At 40.6% G+C, this 13,715-nt stretch overlaps 1 protein-coding gene across 1 annotated transcript in view; it reads left to right on the top strand.

Moving 5' to 3' along the window:
* The window catches only part of LOC117444953 (adenylate cyclase type 1-like), a 69,428-nt gene that overhangs the window by 42,552 nt on the left and 13,161 nt on the right, over nucleotides 1–13,715 (top strand). The window contains 3 exon segments of the mRNA XM_034080338.1: nucleotides 488–585; nucleotides 752–836; nucleotides 2,318–2,407. Of these exon segments, the coding sequence (XP_033936229.1) occupies nucleotides 488–585; nucleotides 752–836; nucleotides 2,318–2,407 (273 nt within the window).

Below are 13,715 nucleotides of genomic sequence, written 5' to 3'. Positions count from 1 at the left end.
ACAATAATAGATAACGACACACATGGCAGTTACACTCAGCGAGGCCTGTTATTTAAGGCAGCAATGACTGCAGGAAACAAGCTTTATCCAAATCGAGCTCTTTTATATTTTAACGTTCTGTACTCACGCCCGTGTGGCAGTGGGGCGAGGTACTGACTGAGTTGGTCTGTGATGTCCAGTTCTGTTGTAGTTGCGATGTGTGAGATGGCCCTGTTGTTTAGCACTGTGAGGTGCTCAATACACCTTCAAATGTTCAGGCCAATCACTTACTTATGTTAGTCTTTATCAAGAAAAACATTCTTGCAATGGGCGCAAAGTGATGATCATCACATTGGAAATAATGTTCTTACACAATGTCAAACTTTGGTGTTAAAACATGGTCATGATTTTCCATGGAGACCGAATCTTACCTAGAACCAGATACACATAAAATAATGGATGGAAGCTTCCTATGTCGACTTTTCCTCTCTTGTTTGTCCTTTCTTAGTATCACCAGGTGTATGATGACCATTTCATCAGCGCGGTGGTTCTCTCTCTGATCCTTGCTGCACTGTTTGGCCTTATCTATTTGCTAATGATCCCACAGTACGTACACACCAACACACACTCCTACACATTTGCAGTTTGTCCATTTTTTGTAATTGGATTGGGCGTGATCTGGTGTGACAATTAAAAAGGAAGGTGTTTTTACTGCAGTCAGTGGAAAAGTGGGAAAGCCCTTCTCACTCTGGTCTCTCCTCTGCTCTCTCAGGGGGGTGCTGGTGCTGCTGCTGCTGGTGCTGTGTGTGTGTTTCCACGTGGCCTGTGTCATGTACCTGCATCTCACCAGTGTTCAGGTAGGACTCCTACACCTCCTCCCACAGGCTGCTGCTCAGAGACTTGACTCTGTTTATGGAGTAGTGCAGTAGTAACGTCTTTTTGTAGAGGAACCAGAAGTTATTATCGGAAGGGCTCCCTCGACAAAAGCCAATTGGATTTTCCATTGGATTTTCAAATATTGCAGGAAATAAGACCTGTGACAAAAACACATTTATTAAATGGACATGTTTTATTCAACAGCATAATCATCTCATGTTAATATCACTCTTTGATTTTTGAAGCATAAATGTAATTGACAAAGTTAAAAAGTTGACTTTAAAAACAGACTCGTGTTTGATTTAATGACGGTTAATAATCTAATATGGTTTTTGTTAGAAACAGACCATTTTATGACACCTTTCACATTCAAAAGTGAAGAAACGTATTGACATTGAATAATATATCATAGAACAAAACGTGAAAATGTCTTCAGCTTGTATTAACCACAGTCCTTATTTCTAACCAAAACAAATTGTTGACTTTGAGATGAGGGAACTGGATACTATCTAATTTCCATGTTTTTTTTTAGGTTGCCCTGAAGCCCTTTCTCACGTGATAGCACTCTCAGTAAGAGCTGCGATATCGAAAAACAAGTTCTTATATTTACAATAGAAATGCCACATTTAGTGTTGTTGTAGCAAGATGAGGATTGTAGCTTCAACCAGGAAGATAACACTATGACTACAACATTCCTTTATGAGATGAATGTGTCTACATCAGTTCCAAAAGTTCAACAGCCAAAAGTGCTTACACATAAATCGGTAGAAGTAGTGAATGATTTGCACTATATTTCCTTAAACAGACCGTTTAGATGCATACTCACCTTTTAAAACACAAATTGTCTGTTCAAAGTCACAAAGACTATCTGCACTTTATTCTAAACTCAACTTCCTGGTTAAACTAACTTCTGGAAAAGAAAGATTATAAAGATTTAAGAAAACTGTGTGATTGTTAGTTACCTTTTCAGGCACACAGTTTATATAAGGCATAATGTATACGTATGTATACTACTCCACTACATATCAGAGGGAAATATTGTACTTTTTACTTTACTTTTTTGATATACATTGATCTTAAATTAGCTGCTTTTATTTGAAACTGAGCATTTCTACTCTTTGGTATTTCCAATGTTATCTTTATAAAAGATCTGAGTACTTCCTCTCATACTGCATACTTGTGGGGCTGGAGTGTCCGTGCCATCTTTTCTTCTTTTTATTCTTCATAGCCTTTATATGACACTGTGTTATCATGCTACATTGAACTGTCATCATATCCTTTAAGCGTTTCCTCTAATGGACCTGCGTGTAATGAGCCACAACACAAAACTCATTCATTTCATTTCCACTCCTGGCTAATGAAGTGTCCAAATGAAATGCTATTGAGGTAGATAAACAGGTGCTTCATTTACTTGCTCCTTCTTTTTCCCAACCTCCCTTTTCCCTGCTTCCTCTGGTTTTAGTGCCAACCGGGCTGCCTCACCATCCAGATCCGAACAGTGCTGTGTGTCTTCCTCGTTCTGCTCACATACTCTGTTACCCAGGCCTGTGTGGTAAGTGTGCAGTTGTGTACAGTGTATTACATTTAACATTTTTTGTTAAACACGATTGACAAAGGTTGAAACAAATAAAAAAAAGTGTGAAAGTGTGACCTTGAAAACACGGCAATGACAGATCGAACAAAAACTCGAGTTAAGTTGAACTTTTTTGTCTTTTTAGTGGATAGCGTTGCTCTGTTTTAACTATGTTCCTTTCCAATACTCCATTACAAGTAAACATCTTGTTTTCAAACTTCTACTTAAGTAAAAGTACACAAGTATTAGCATCAAAATGTAGTTTAAGTACAAACCATAAAAGTATTCATTCTGCACAATGCCCCGTTTCAGAATAATTACATGCTGTGTAGATTAGTAGTACATTACTGCATTTTACCTTCAGCACATCATGTGTTTGTTGTATACAAAGAATTAGTAACTGTGGGTGTTAACATAAATGAAGTGGAGTAGAAGTATAAAGAAGCACTTAATTAAAGTACAAATATGTAAAAAAAGAAAGTTAAGTTTATTCTCTAAGGCAGACCAAGAAATACAGTCGAAGCTCCAGAACATGCAATTAAATAGACCTTTGGTGAACATATTTTTGGTTTTATAAAAATAGTATTTATCAAAGATCAGGATTACCCCGATCAAAGATACGTTTTCAACTATTTTGAGTAGTTTCATAAAGTGTTTATTTAGCATTTACTAATTGATCAAAATGTGTTGATCAACCTAGATCAGGGGTGGGGAACCTCCGGTCCCCGGGCCGTATACGGCCCGCGAGACCATTTGGTACGGCCCTCAAGGTAATTTTATAAACACACGCAAAAAAGAAAAAAATCTAAAGAAATCTAGACCGCAAACAAATTAAACAAAGCGAGTACCTGTTTTTCCTGGCCAAGGTCAGGGTCCTTGAACACAACCCCAGCCTAACGTGGTATATGTCTCGTCTGACAGGAGTGCAGTTCTGACGGAGAGCACCGGAACGTAGCTCCGGCACTTCCAAGCAGAACCCATAAGGAGCCGTACACATGGCGCAGTTTTTGCGTGGCTGTGTCTTTAGTTGAAAGCCCGGTGGCGATCTGCTCATCTGTCATACTGATCATACAGTCAATAACTTTGTTGTTATTAGCATCTGGTTAGCTAGCTATGCTAACGAATATAACAAGCTTTTTCTACAACCAGTGAGGTAAAGGCACATCTTTATATGATCATTATAGTTATAAAAAAAATAAGAGAATACAGTAAACGGGTATAAAATACTATATGACAGCAAAAAAAAGTTGTTATTAATAAACAAGAATACAGTTTGAAAGGAGAGTGATTTGTAAAATATCCATAAAGAAAAAAATATGCTTACAGTTCTGTTTCATATGTGTTGAGAGATGTATCCATAGATCTCCTAATGTTGCTCTCAAAGCACCAGATTGATGCTTTTAACTTAAAAAAATCCTCCCGGGGGAGCATGCTAACCCCTTGAGGAGGTTAGGTCCCCCCTCCTCATTTAAATCACATCCACATGGATAGGAAACTAAATACATTTGCACACATCTTGTGTCCAATATCTTTCTGTTTTGGTGGTCATGCCACAACTATGCACGTGCATGCATACGTGAGTCATGGTAAGATATCTGGATTCAGAGGTTGCTTTTTCTTTGCACAGCATGAAAGAAAGGCCAAATGAATGGGCTTTTTTTGATTTTAGTATTTTTAAGCAGAGGTCAATAATTTGTACGGCCCTCGGAGGATGTTGTAAGAATTGAAATGGCCCTTGAGAGGAAAAAGGTTCCCCATCCCTGACCTAGATGAACATCTTAAAGAGCCTGTGACACCATCCCAACAACTGTTGTGCAATGAAATATTGGGCTACTAGTAATCTCGAACCGTCAGTTTAAAAAAGAAAAAGCGATACCGTTTCGTTAAATATCAATAATTTCGAACATCGCGGGGAAATTCCTTCACTCATTTTGAAGTTTTGGGGGAAGCCGGAAGTGACGTCAATGCGGGAACGCTTCGAGAGCCAAACACGGACAAAGTGTGTTGTGTCATGCGTAGAAATGGTGAATTACTGAGTTTAGGCACGTTAATAACGTTTTAATGAAGTTGACTACAGTATATTCATATTTGTCAGTGCTTTCATGTCAATTCGGCGACATAAACATAAATTATCGTGGTGAAGATGATGATTACATTAGGATTAAAAATCGGGAGTGAGAGCTGCTGAATTTCCTCCCATCGGATGTGATATAAAAACAAATCGATTATTTTTGTGGTTATAAACTCAAGTGGATGAAACTACATTTATTAGTGCTTTCATGTCAATTCGGCGAACATATGAACACATTAAATGATGAGTGAGGATGATGATTAAAAATCGTTTGTTTGAGCCGGTCTGCATTTACTGATGAGAAAACACACCGATGCTTTTTGTAGTAGTACACCAACGTGGATTAAACGTGTGGTTTTTTACCACAATGTTGGGGAAATTAATGGATAAAATGCACGGATTATTATTATTATTCCCACTCCGATCGGGACACTAGGTCCACCGTTTCCCCGCAGCGAGGCTCCCCCCGTTGACAGTTTACGTGGGCTGGGTGCAGTGGCGGACTGGCCATCGGAAGTGGGCCGGTCGGATAAGTAACTAGCACATCCCCCATAGGCGGCGCGTGAGGCTCAGGTTTGAGAAGGCTAAATAACTTATTTTACCTGACGCTGCCCGCCTCCGGCGTCTATAGAAAAGAGATCCACTCAGTGTGCGGAGTTTAAATCTCTCAAGTCATATTACAGGATAAAGAAAATACAGTTTAAACTGCCGTATTCAGAGAAGACGCCGACGTGTCGCACTTATCATTCATATTACATCATCAATCAGATCATCGATCATATAATAATCATAATATATCATATATTTCCTTATCTGAGTCAGCTTCTCCAGCCTCATCTGGCCGTGCAACACTTACAGTGTCACAGACTGTATGCAGAAGTATTATTTAACACATTATGTTGACGAAACACTCGAGACAAATGTAATTAAAGTCAGATCCACTCGTGTCTTAGACGTGAACGCGCTCTCAGCTGGAGAGAGAAACCCTGGCTTGATTTACCGAGTTGATAACCAGCGTCGTAGGACCGCTTAGCGAGATCTCGTTTGTTAGTTTGTTTGTTACTCAGTCTGTTGAACTGGCTTCGTAGTACAGGGCACAGGTGGCTAGCAGCGCTAATGTCAAAGACACAGACATTATACATTATATTTGTATTTTACATCCCCCGCTCCCCCCGTTGACAATTTACTAGCGGTACCGAAGTGGGCCGGTCGAGAGTCCCGGGATGATTTTTAGTCCCAGTCCACCACTGGCTACATGACCATATGATCGCCCATATTGACGCACCTCATTCCTAAACTTAGAAGATACAACATAAACCGATCCTTCAGCCTCATATGAGCTCTCAGACACGTTCAACATTAACCTGTCATCGCTGTCTGAGCTTGCTGCTGTGTGCACCGTCGTGCGTTTACATCTGACTGTATATATATAAAGGTTTACATGCAGATGCTGGGATCCTGGACGGTGCAGCTGGAGCGCTGTGCCCGCAATGACGTCACCCATCATTTGGCGGGACTTGAAGAATCCGCGAGAAGATCCAGAAAATTGTCAACATTGAAGGCAGATTAATGGTTATCAAAGTACAAATATCCAAAATCAGTTCAGTAACGGTTTTCAAGGGGACAATATGTACTCAAATTGATGGGTTTGGATGATGGGGGAAAACCGTGTCACAGGCTCTTTAAAGGGCCCATGTCATGCTTTTCCGGTTATTACCCGTCCGCTTGTGTGTTATGTAGCTTTTTCTGCATGTAAACGGTCTGGACCAATTTGTGGAGCTCCTCACACAGACTCACTCAGCCTTATATTTTCTCAGGCTGTGAGTGTGTGGCGAACAGCCTGGCTGTGAGTGTATGTGTGAGCTCAGGCTTAGTTCCGCTGTGTGTCTCGCTGTCTCGCAGGCCCCACGCAGCAACCAGGAAACGACACCTAATCCAGCTCACACTGTCCGCTCCTCGAGCCTCAAAGGGCGGAGCAGCAAGCCCCTCAACATCCCGCCAACATGGCACCCAGACCCCACGCAGCATTCTCATCTGTTTGTCATTACTGGTGTCACTTTCTGGTTGCTAACAAACGCCATTGTAACCCATAATCACTGATGTTCCGCTGTAACGTGGTGGACTCATCAGAACAGAGTGGGCGAGCTGACCAATCAGAGCACACTGGGCTCACGGGGGGGGGGGGGGCAGGAGCTCCAACAAGCTGTTTAGGACAGAGAGTGAATACACATACTATACAGAGACGCTGTATGAGAAACCAATAGGATTTGTATGGGCATAGACATGTCTCATAATTATTTGTGTGAACATAAAAATAATTTGTGTGTAAATATGTGATTTGTATATTTGTATATGTGGCAGGCATTTGTGAATCCATTTTGTATTTGTCGACCAAAAATGCGCTTGCGGATCTCAAATCTCTGCTCGTGGATCTCACATTTCTGCTGTGGATCGTCTTTTTACACACATGGAATTTTGAGACATATTTTCCGCCGGTCTCGGCTAAAATCTACTCGTGTCACTCGGTTATTTTCGGAAACCACGTGATGGCCTGCTGATGACGACATTTCCGCATGATTTCAAAGTAAGAGCATGATGGTTTGTTTAATGCTCTGTTTTTATTATTATAATGAACAGCGGAACGTTAGATGCATTCTTACTTCATCATCATCATCATCATCATCATCATCATCATCATGTTATAGTGATACAGTTAGTTTGTGTTAGTTTATTGGTTCAATATAGCATATATCGAGCACTTTCGTTGATGTTGAACCCGGGGCTACAGCTGGCAGCGAAGCAGCCCAAGATAAAACTCTTTCTTCATTTGTTTTTTGTGTCAGTCAAGCGGGTCAAAGTTACAAAGCACTTCACATCTTATTAATCGGCCTAATTTTACCTTACCAGTGCAGTAATAAAGTAATCTGTAGAAAAGCACCGTATTTAGGTTAGCCTTCATAGTAAGACTACATTAAATGTTATAATATTCATTGTGTACTTTCTACTGTATATACATATATTCCTGTTAGGGCTGTCAAGTTAACGCAAAAAAAAATGAACGCCACTAATTATTTTAACTCAATTAACGTGTATTTTTTGTCCTCGGCCGCCCCGTAGTTTCAGAGGGCATCGAGTTTAAAATACCATCTACAAGCTGATGCTGACAGCCCCGCTCCTGCCGTCCGCTTGTGGCAGACCACACTTCCACGCTCACCGGCAGGCACCGACTGGCCATCGGGAGGACCGGGAGGGTGTGTGTATGTGTGGCCCGAGCGAGCGAGAGAGAGACCTTACGTGTATTGTTGTTGTTAGCATCTGGTGCTAGCTAGCTGCGCTAACGGATATAAGGAGCTGTTTAAATGAAAACAGAGGAGCGACATTTCGCCGACAACTGCGCCGAGCACTTGACTTTATGCAGGCAGCCAGACAGTGGGACATTGTACGAAAAGTCAGCACACTCAGTACGGATAGTGCAACATAATTGCAGCGTCCAGGCAGCTCCCGTTCGAGCATATGCCTTGAGTTGCACATAGCTCCAACGATCCATCACACTCACACACACACACACACACACACACACACACACACACACACACACACACACACACACACACACACACACACACACACACACACACACACACACACACACACACACACACACACACACACACACACTTTGTATTGTATGAGAGAGGTTCCAGGTTGAATTGAGGCGAATATTTGTAATGTTCAGAGGTTGTTGTGTTTAATGAGAATATTTCTCATTGTTCAAATGATAATAAACATTTGCATAAAGCATATTTGTCCACTCATATGTTGATAAGAGTATTACAAACTTGAAAAATATTCCTCTAAGGTACATTTAGAACAGATAAAAAATGTGCGATTAATCGCGATTAAATATTGTAATCGACTGACAGCCCTAATTCCTGTCTATTGCTTTCATTTAATGTTATTGTGTTTATACTTGTTTCCACACATTTCACAATTCCATCTATCTATCTGTCCGTCTGCCTGCCTGCCTGCCTGCCTGCCTGCCTGCGATCCAGATTTCAACACTTTTCTACGTCACAAAGAGGTGCTCCGCTTATTGGTCAACTCTCCACCTATCATGGGAATGAGCCACGGCCACGTGCATTGCCAAACCTCTCATTCGCATATAGGCTATCGGCAGGCTAAATAATCAACCCCAGTCACATCTGTGTTTTTGCCTGCTCCTGCCAGGATGTCTAAGCCAGTTAAACGTTGTGCTGTTGTTGGCTGCAAGACTCGGGACAGGGGACTGCATGCAATGCCATCAGTGGAAAAAGAAAATAATCTGTGGCTAGACTTCATTTTCAAGGGACATGTGCCAGAAGACCCCGGCAGATTTCTGTTTGTGTGTTCCAAACATTTTACCACGGACATGTTTATGAACTTCTCTCAAGTCCAACACGGATATGCCTCCAAACTAATGCTAAACCCGGGATCAATACCAACCACCCAGGACCAGGCCAGTGAGGACACATCCAATTTTAAAGCTGTAAGTTTTTATTTAGCGGTGTTTTTCCTGGTAAAGCTACCTCTAGCTTGTATATGTAGCATGTAGCTTCGCCGTATCAATATCACCTCAAACCCAAATAGTAATCTGTTAGGTGTTTATATGTTTTTGTAACATTTTATTTTATTTTGTACGCTCCGCAGTCTTTGCTTTGTCTTTTATTTTAATTATCAGGCATTTGCTAACATGTTCAGACATACTGCCGTAATGGCGATCTGTGTGAAGGCTGTAAAGCCACGCCCTAGCCGATAACACAAGTATTTATTCTCCTATTTATTAGTATTTAGTATCCTCTAAAATCATATTGAGTAAGTTATAATAACAAACGTAATCTTCTGTAGGTAAGTGCCGTTTTTTCCAGCGTTATATGTAAAAGCTTTTGTGATTGTAGTCTGTAAGAACGATCAGATATCATCGATCTGTAAGCTAAGCTACGCTACGCTAATGAGACATGCCGTTTTTTCCAGCGTTATATGTAAAAGCTTTTGTGATTGTAGTCTGTAAGAACGATCAGATATCATCGATCTGTAAGCTAAGCTACGCTACGCTAATGAGACATGCCGTTTTTCCAGCGTTATATGTAAAAGCTTTTGTGATTGTAGTCTGTAAGAACGATCAGATATCATCGATCTGTAAGCTACGCTACGCTAATGAGACATGCCGTTTTTTGCAGCGTTATATGTAAAAGCTTTTGTGTGTTTACTTGTTTGCGCACATGAATAGAAATGGGGGTGTGTTAGGATACAACACTGTGTGTATGTATGCGAGGGGACACACACACCACGAGTAAAACTGAGCTAAAGCCCCGTTGGTTTGTTGTTGTTGACAAGGCCTTACCTCTAGCAACAGGCTAATTAGTGGCTAGCACTCATTACAGTCAGTCTACTGAGCTCAGCCCCTCTCCAACATATCATCTGTATTGAGTCAGAAACACAGCATGCACGTTACGGTTCAAAACTAACTCAGATTGGAAAAGGCTAAGCAAAGAGCTTTGCTAAATAGAGAGTTTTAGCCCCATCTTTTGGGATTTCAGACTATATTTATCCAAATAGTATTTTCTCATCCTGAATACTAAGTTGAGATGATTTTGTTCTAACTATGTGTTCTTCTTTACAGGCCAGCACCTCACATACTTACTAATTAGTGACAATTTGTAAATCCTTTGCTATTATTTACATTTTTTTTTATCATGGCGGAAATGAAAGACTGTACCTGGCAGCCCTGGCAGGGTTCCCACGGTACCTGGAAAACATGGAAAACATGGAATTCATTTTTTCATTTTCCAGGTATGGAGAAGTCATGGAAACTGAGCAAAAGTGAACACTTACATGGAAATAGAAACAGTTGTCCTGGAAATTGTTATTGGATGAGGTGTAAAATAGTAATAAAATGAAACTATTGAGCACAGAATTAAGATGAGTTTATAAAAACACTTTACATGTGAACAGCTTTTACTGTAGATAGAAATGGATGATCCCATTTTGTAGAGCATGCTCTTGGCATCCTATATGGTATATTGGATGTTGGAATTTGATGCAGGCAACTTGGTGATATGGACTTTAAAAGTAGTAGTTTCGGATTGGTGGACTTCAGGAATAATAACGTTACTCGCGATCTCAATAGAAGGGTCAAATACATGCATTTCCCAGCCAACACGGGAGCCTTGACATCTACAGTGAAACTTCTTATGCAAGTTTATCCTCAAATGTAAGTAGCTGTGTTTAACTGTGGTAAACTTGGGTTTATCAACGTTAGTTAGTAAGCAGTGCAATCTTGCTAACTAGCTAGCAGTTTGAGTTTGTTTTGAATTTGGATTTGTTAATGATGGTTAGCAAGCACATGGAGTGCAATCTTGCTAGCCAACATTCAGTTTGCTAACTAACTAGCTAGTGTTGGCTAGCTTGCATTGCTAGCTAACTACCAATACATTTTCACATTAGGCTGTGACATTACTTCTATACTAGTTAACATGAACAGTCTAGTCTTAATATACTGTTAAGCTAAGCTTACTAGTTGGGTTGCTGTAGTGTACTGAGGAACCACAGGGGAACCAGCCTTATGTTTTCCCTTTTAGGTTCATTAGTAAGACTCATAATCTCAAATGTGTGATACATTACGGGAGTGAGTGACAATGACACGCGGCAGATTCAAGTCACATTGGAAAGATGACTCTCAATACAAGGACTGGATTGGAGAGGTACCAGGAGGAGATGTCCACAAGGCTTATTGCAAGTTTGCCGCAAGTCATTTGACATCAGCAATATGGGGGTCGCTTCCCTCAAGAGCCATTCAAAAGGACAAACCCACACCAAGTTAGCTGGACAGCTAAATAATGAAAGAAGAATGACAGATTTCTTGACTACAAAAACAGGAGAGGGAAGAAGCGGCCCAACAAGCCAGGATATTGAAAGTGACAGTCAGGTGCCCAGTACCAGCAGTGAACAGCCTACGGAAAACGGCTCTGGAGCTCAGGGGAAAACTTTTTTTTCAAGCCAAGCTGTATTTGAAGCAGAGATTCGCTGGGTCATGAAGATGGTCAGGTCACACTTCACAAGCTTCAGGGGCCTATAGATCATCACTTAATATGGTACCTGGAAAATCAGGAGGTAGCATGGAAAAAAAATTCACGGCAAGCGTGGGAACCCTGCCTGCACTACAATGAAAACGCTGAGCGTGCACAAGCCACTACATCCACTGGAAACCCTCTGTATAAACTGCAGTTCCCAAAGGCCAGGAAGGGAGAATGCAGAGCAAAACCAGTAAAGACTGACCCCACATTCCGTAAGTGTTTAAAATATTTATTATACAACTATTTACAAATATAAAATAAAAAAATTAGAAAGAACTTTCAGTTTTTTACATGCATATACTAATCTAAGCCACATTTTTTGTTGTGCTTTTTTTACCATTGCACAGGCTACGTGGCCAACTTGATGGACCTCATCTTCGACCAAGTCTTTGTGGACCCTGCACCATTATGAGCGACCTGACAGGGAGGAGGTCATCGCCGGGTATGCTACACGGTTCAATTTGGCTGCTGTCTGAACCCAACATCGACATTTCACGGATCAGGAAACTCCCTGAGGACAATGCAGGCGGGAATCACCACTCTGATCCTGCGTCCAAGGAAGCCCCAGCACCAGCTCACAAAGCTTCTGTAAAAATATTTAGTGTCATTTATACAAAATACAAGTAGGCTACATTTAGGTTTTTTTTATGGGTTTTTTTAACCGTTGATTTTGACAATAAAGTTCCGAGTTGATATCAAAATGTGTCGTGATTATTCATGTTTGGATGGGTAAAGAATATTCTGATTTCAAAAGCATAAGGTTGTGTGTGGACTTTTTTGTCGTACACATGGGTGTGTTATGCCATTGCTGTGTAGTATATAATATAATAGTACATGTACAATGACAGAATGAAAGATTGCATAAAGCCATATACACCAGTATTTATTTCCATGAACAATATTAGCATTCGTTTTACAATTTCAGTCAAAACAAACAAACCACTCACTGCTCTATTTGCCTCAACTGTAGTCCACCATGTTCAGCTCTGTAAATATTCAACGCATTCTGCAGGGAGAACATATTTAGGCACACAGGCTCCAATCCAGGATGGTCCACCATACAGGTTACAGAGTCCTCAAGTTACTGCATCCGTCTTGACACATTGTGATAAACATATATTGAATGACATGTGAAAAATGTATTCTCTAAACAGACAACTTAGTAAAGCTATCAAAAATGTTACCTGTGGTATCTCCATGCAGCACACATTCTCCGTTCAGAAGGCATCGTGGCGCAATTTGCACAAAGAAGTCAATAACTGAGCTTTTAAAAACACATGAAACTACACACAACTGACAACTGAGGTGTTGTTGGAGTTATACTTTTTATCACCGTAAGTTATTCAACTTTTCAACGGTTGTTGCACGATGTTGGAAGAAAAGGACTGTAAACTATTAATAAACGCAATGAGGCCATTGTATATGCTGAAAATATGAATGTCTCCCTTTATAAATATATATATATATATATATCGCTGTTTTTTACAAACTGTACACATTGCATTCTTGCTAATTAGCCAAAATATGAACGGAATAAGGAGCAAGCATCGTAACAGAGTAAAATAAATAGGGACAACAGCTTGTCAGCTAACCATTCAGAAACGTCCTGCTGCAACCGAGATGTTTGCACCTCCACCTAAACCTCCGCTGCTTCAGGGTCAGTTTCTGGATCAAATTGATAATATGCTTGAACACATGCATTGCTCTGAGATGACATGTTTATTCGACACTCGTAATCACAGCAAGCATGGTAACGTGACTCTCGCCGGCTCATGCCTGCTCTTCTGCAGGGGGGCGTGGTCAGCTGCTGCTCAAAATTTTCAAAGACGGGCTTGGAATAGAGCGAAAATGAGCGAAACGAGGCATGTCTAAAAAATGATCTGTTTTGTATTTTGAAAAATAAAATGTATAAATATACCTTATATAGGTATGGTCATACACTATATCATTTAAATATAGCATGATAGGTCTCCTTTAAACAAACAATCATGCTCTTACTTCATCATCATCATGCGGAAATGTCGTCATCAGCAGGCCATCACGTGGTTTCCGAAAATAACCGAGTGACACGAGTAGATTTTAGCCGAGACCGGCGGAAAATATG

The sequence above is a fragment of the Pseudochaenichthys georgianus genome, chromosome 4 (genome assembly GCF_902827115.2).
Source record: "Pseudochaenichthys georgianus chromosome 4, fPseGeo1.2, whole genome shotgun sequence".
Taxonomy (NCBI): Eukaryota; Metazoa; Chordata; class Actinopteri; order Perciformes; family Channichthyidae; genus Pseudochaenichthys; species Pseudochaenichthys georgianus.
This window is presented reverse-complemented; position numbering and strand designations above follow the sequence as displayed.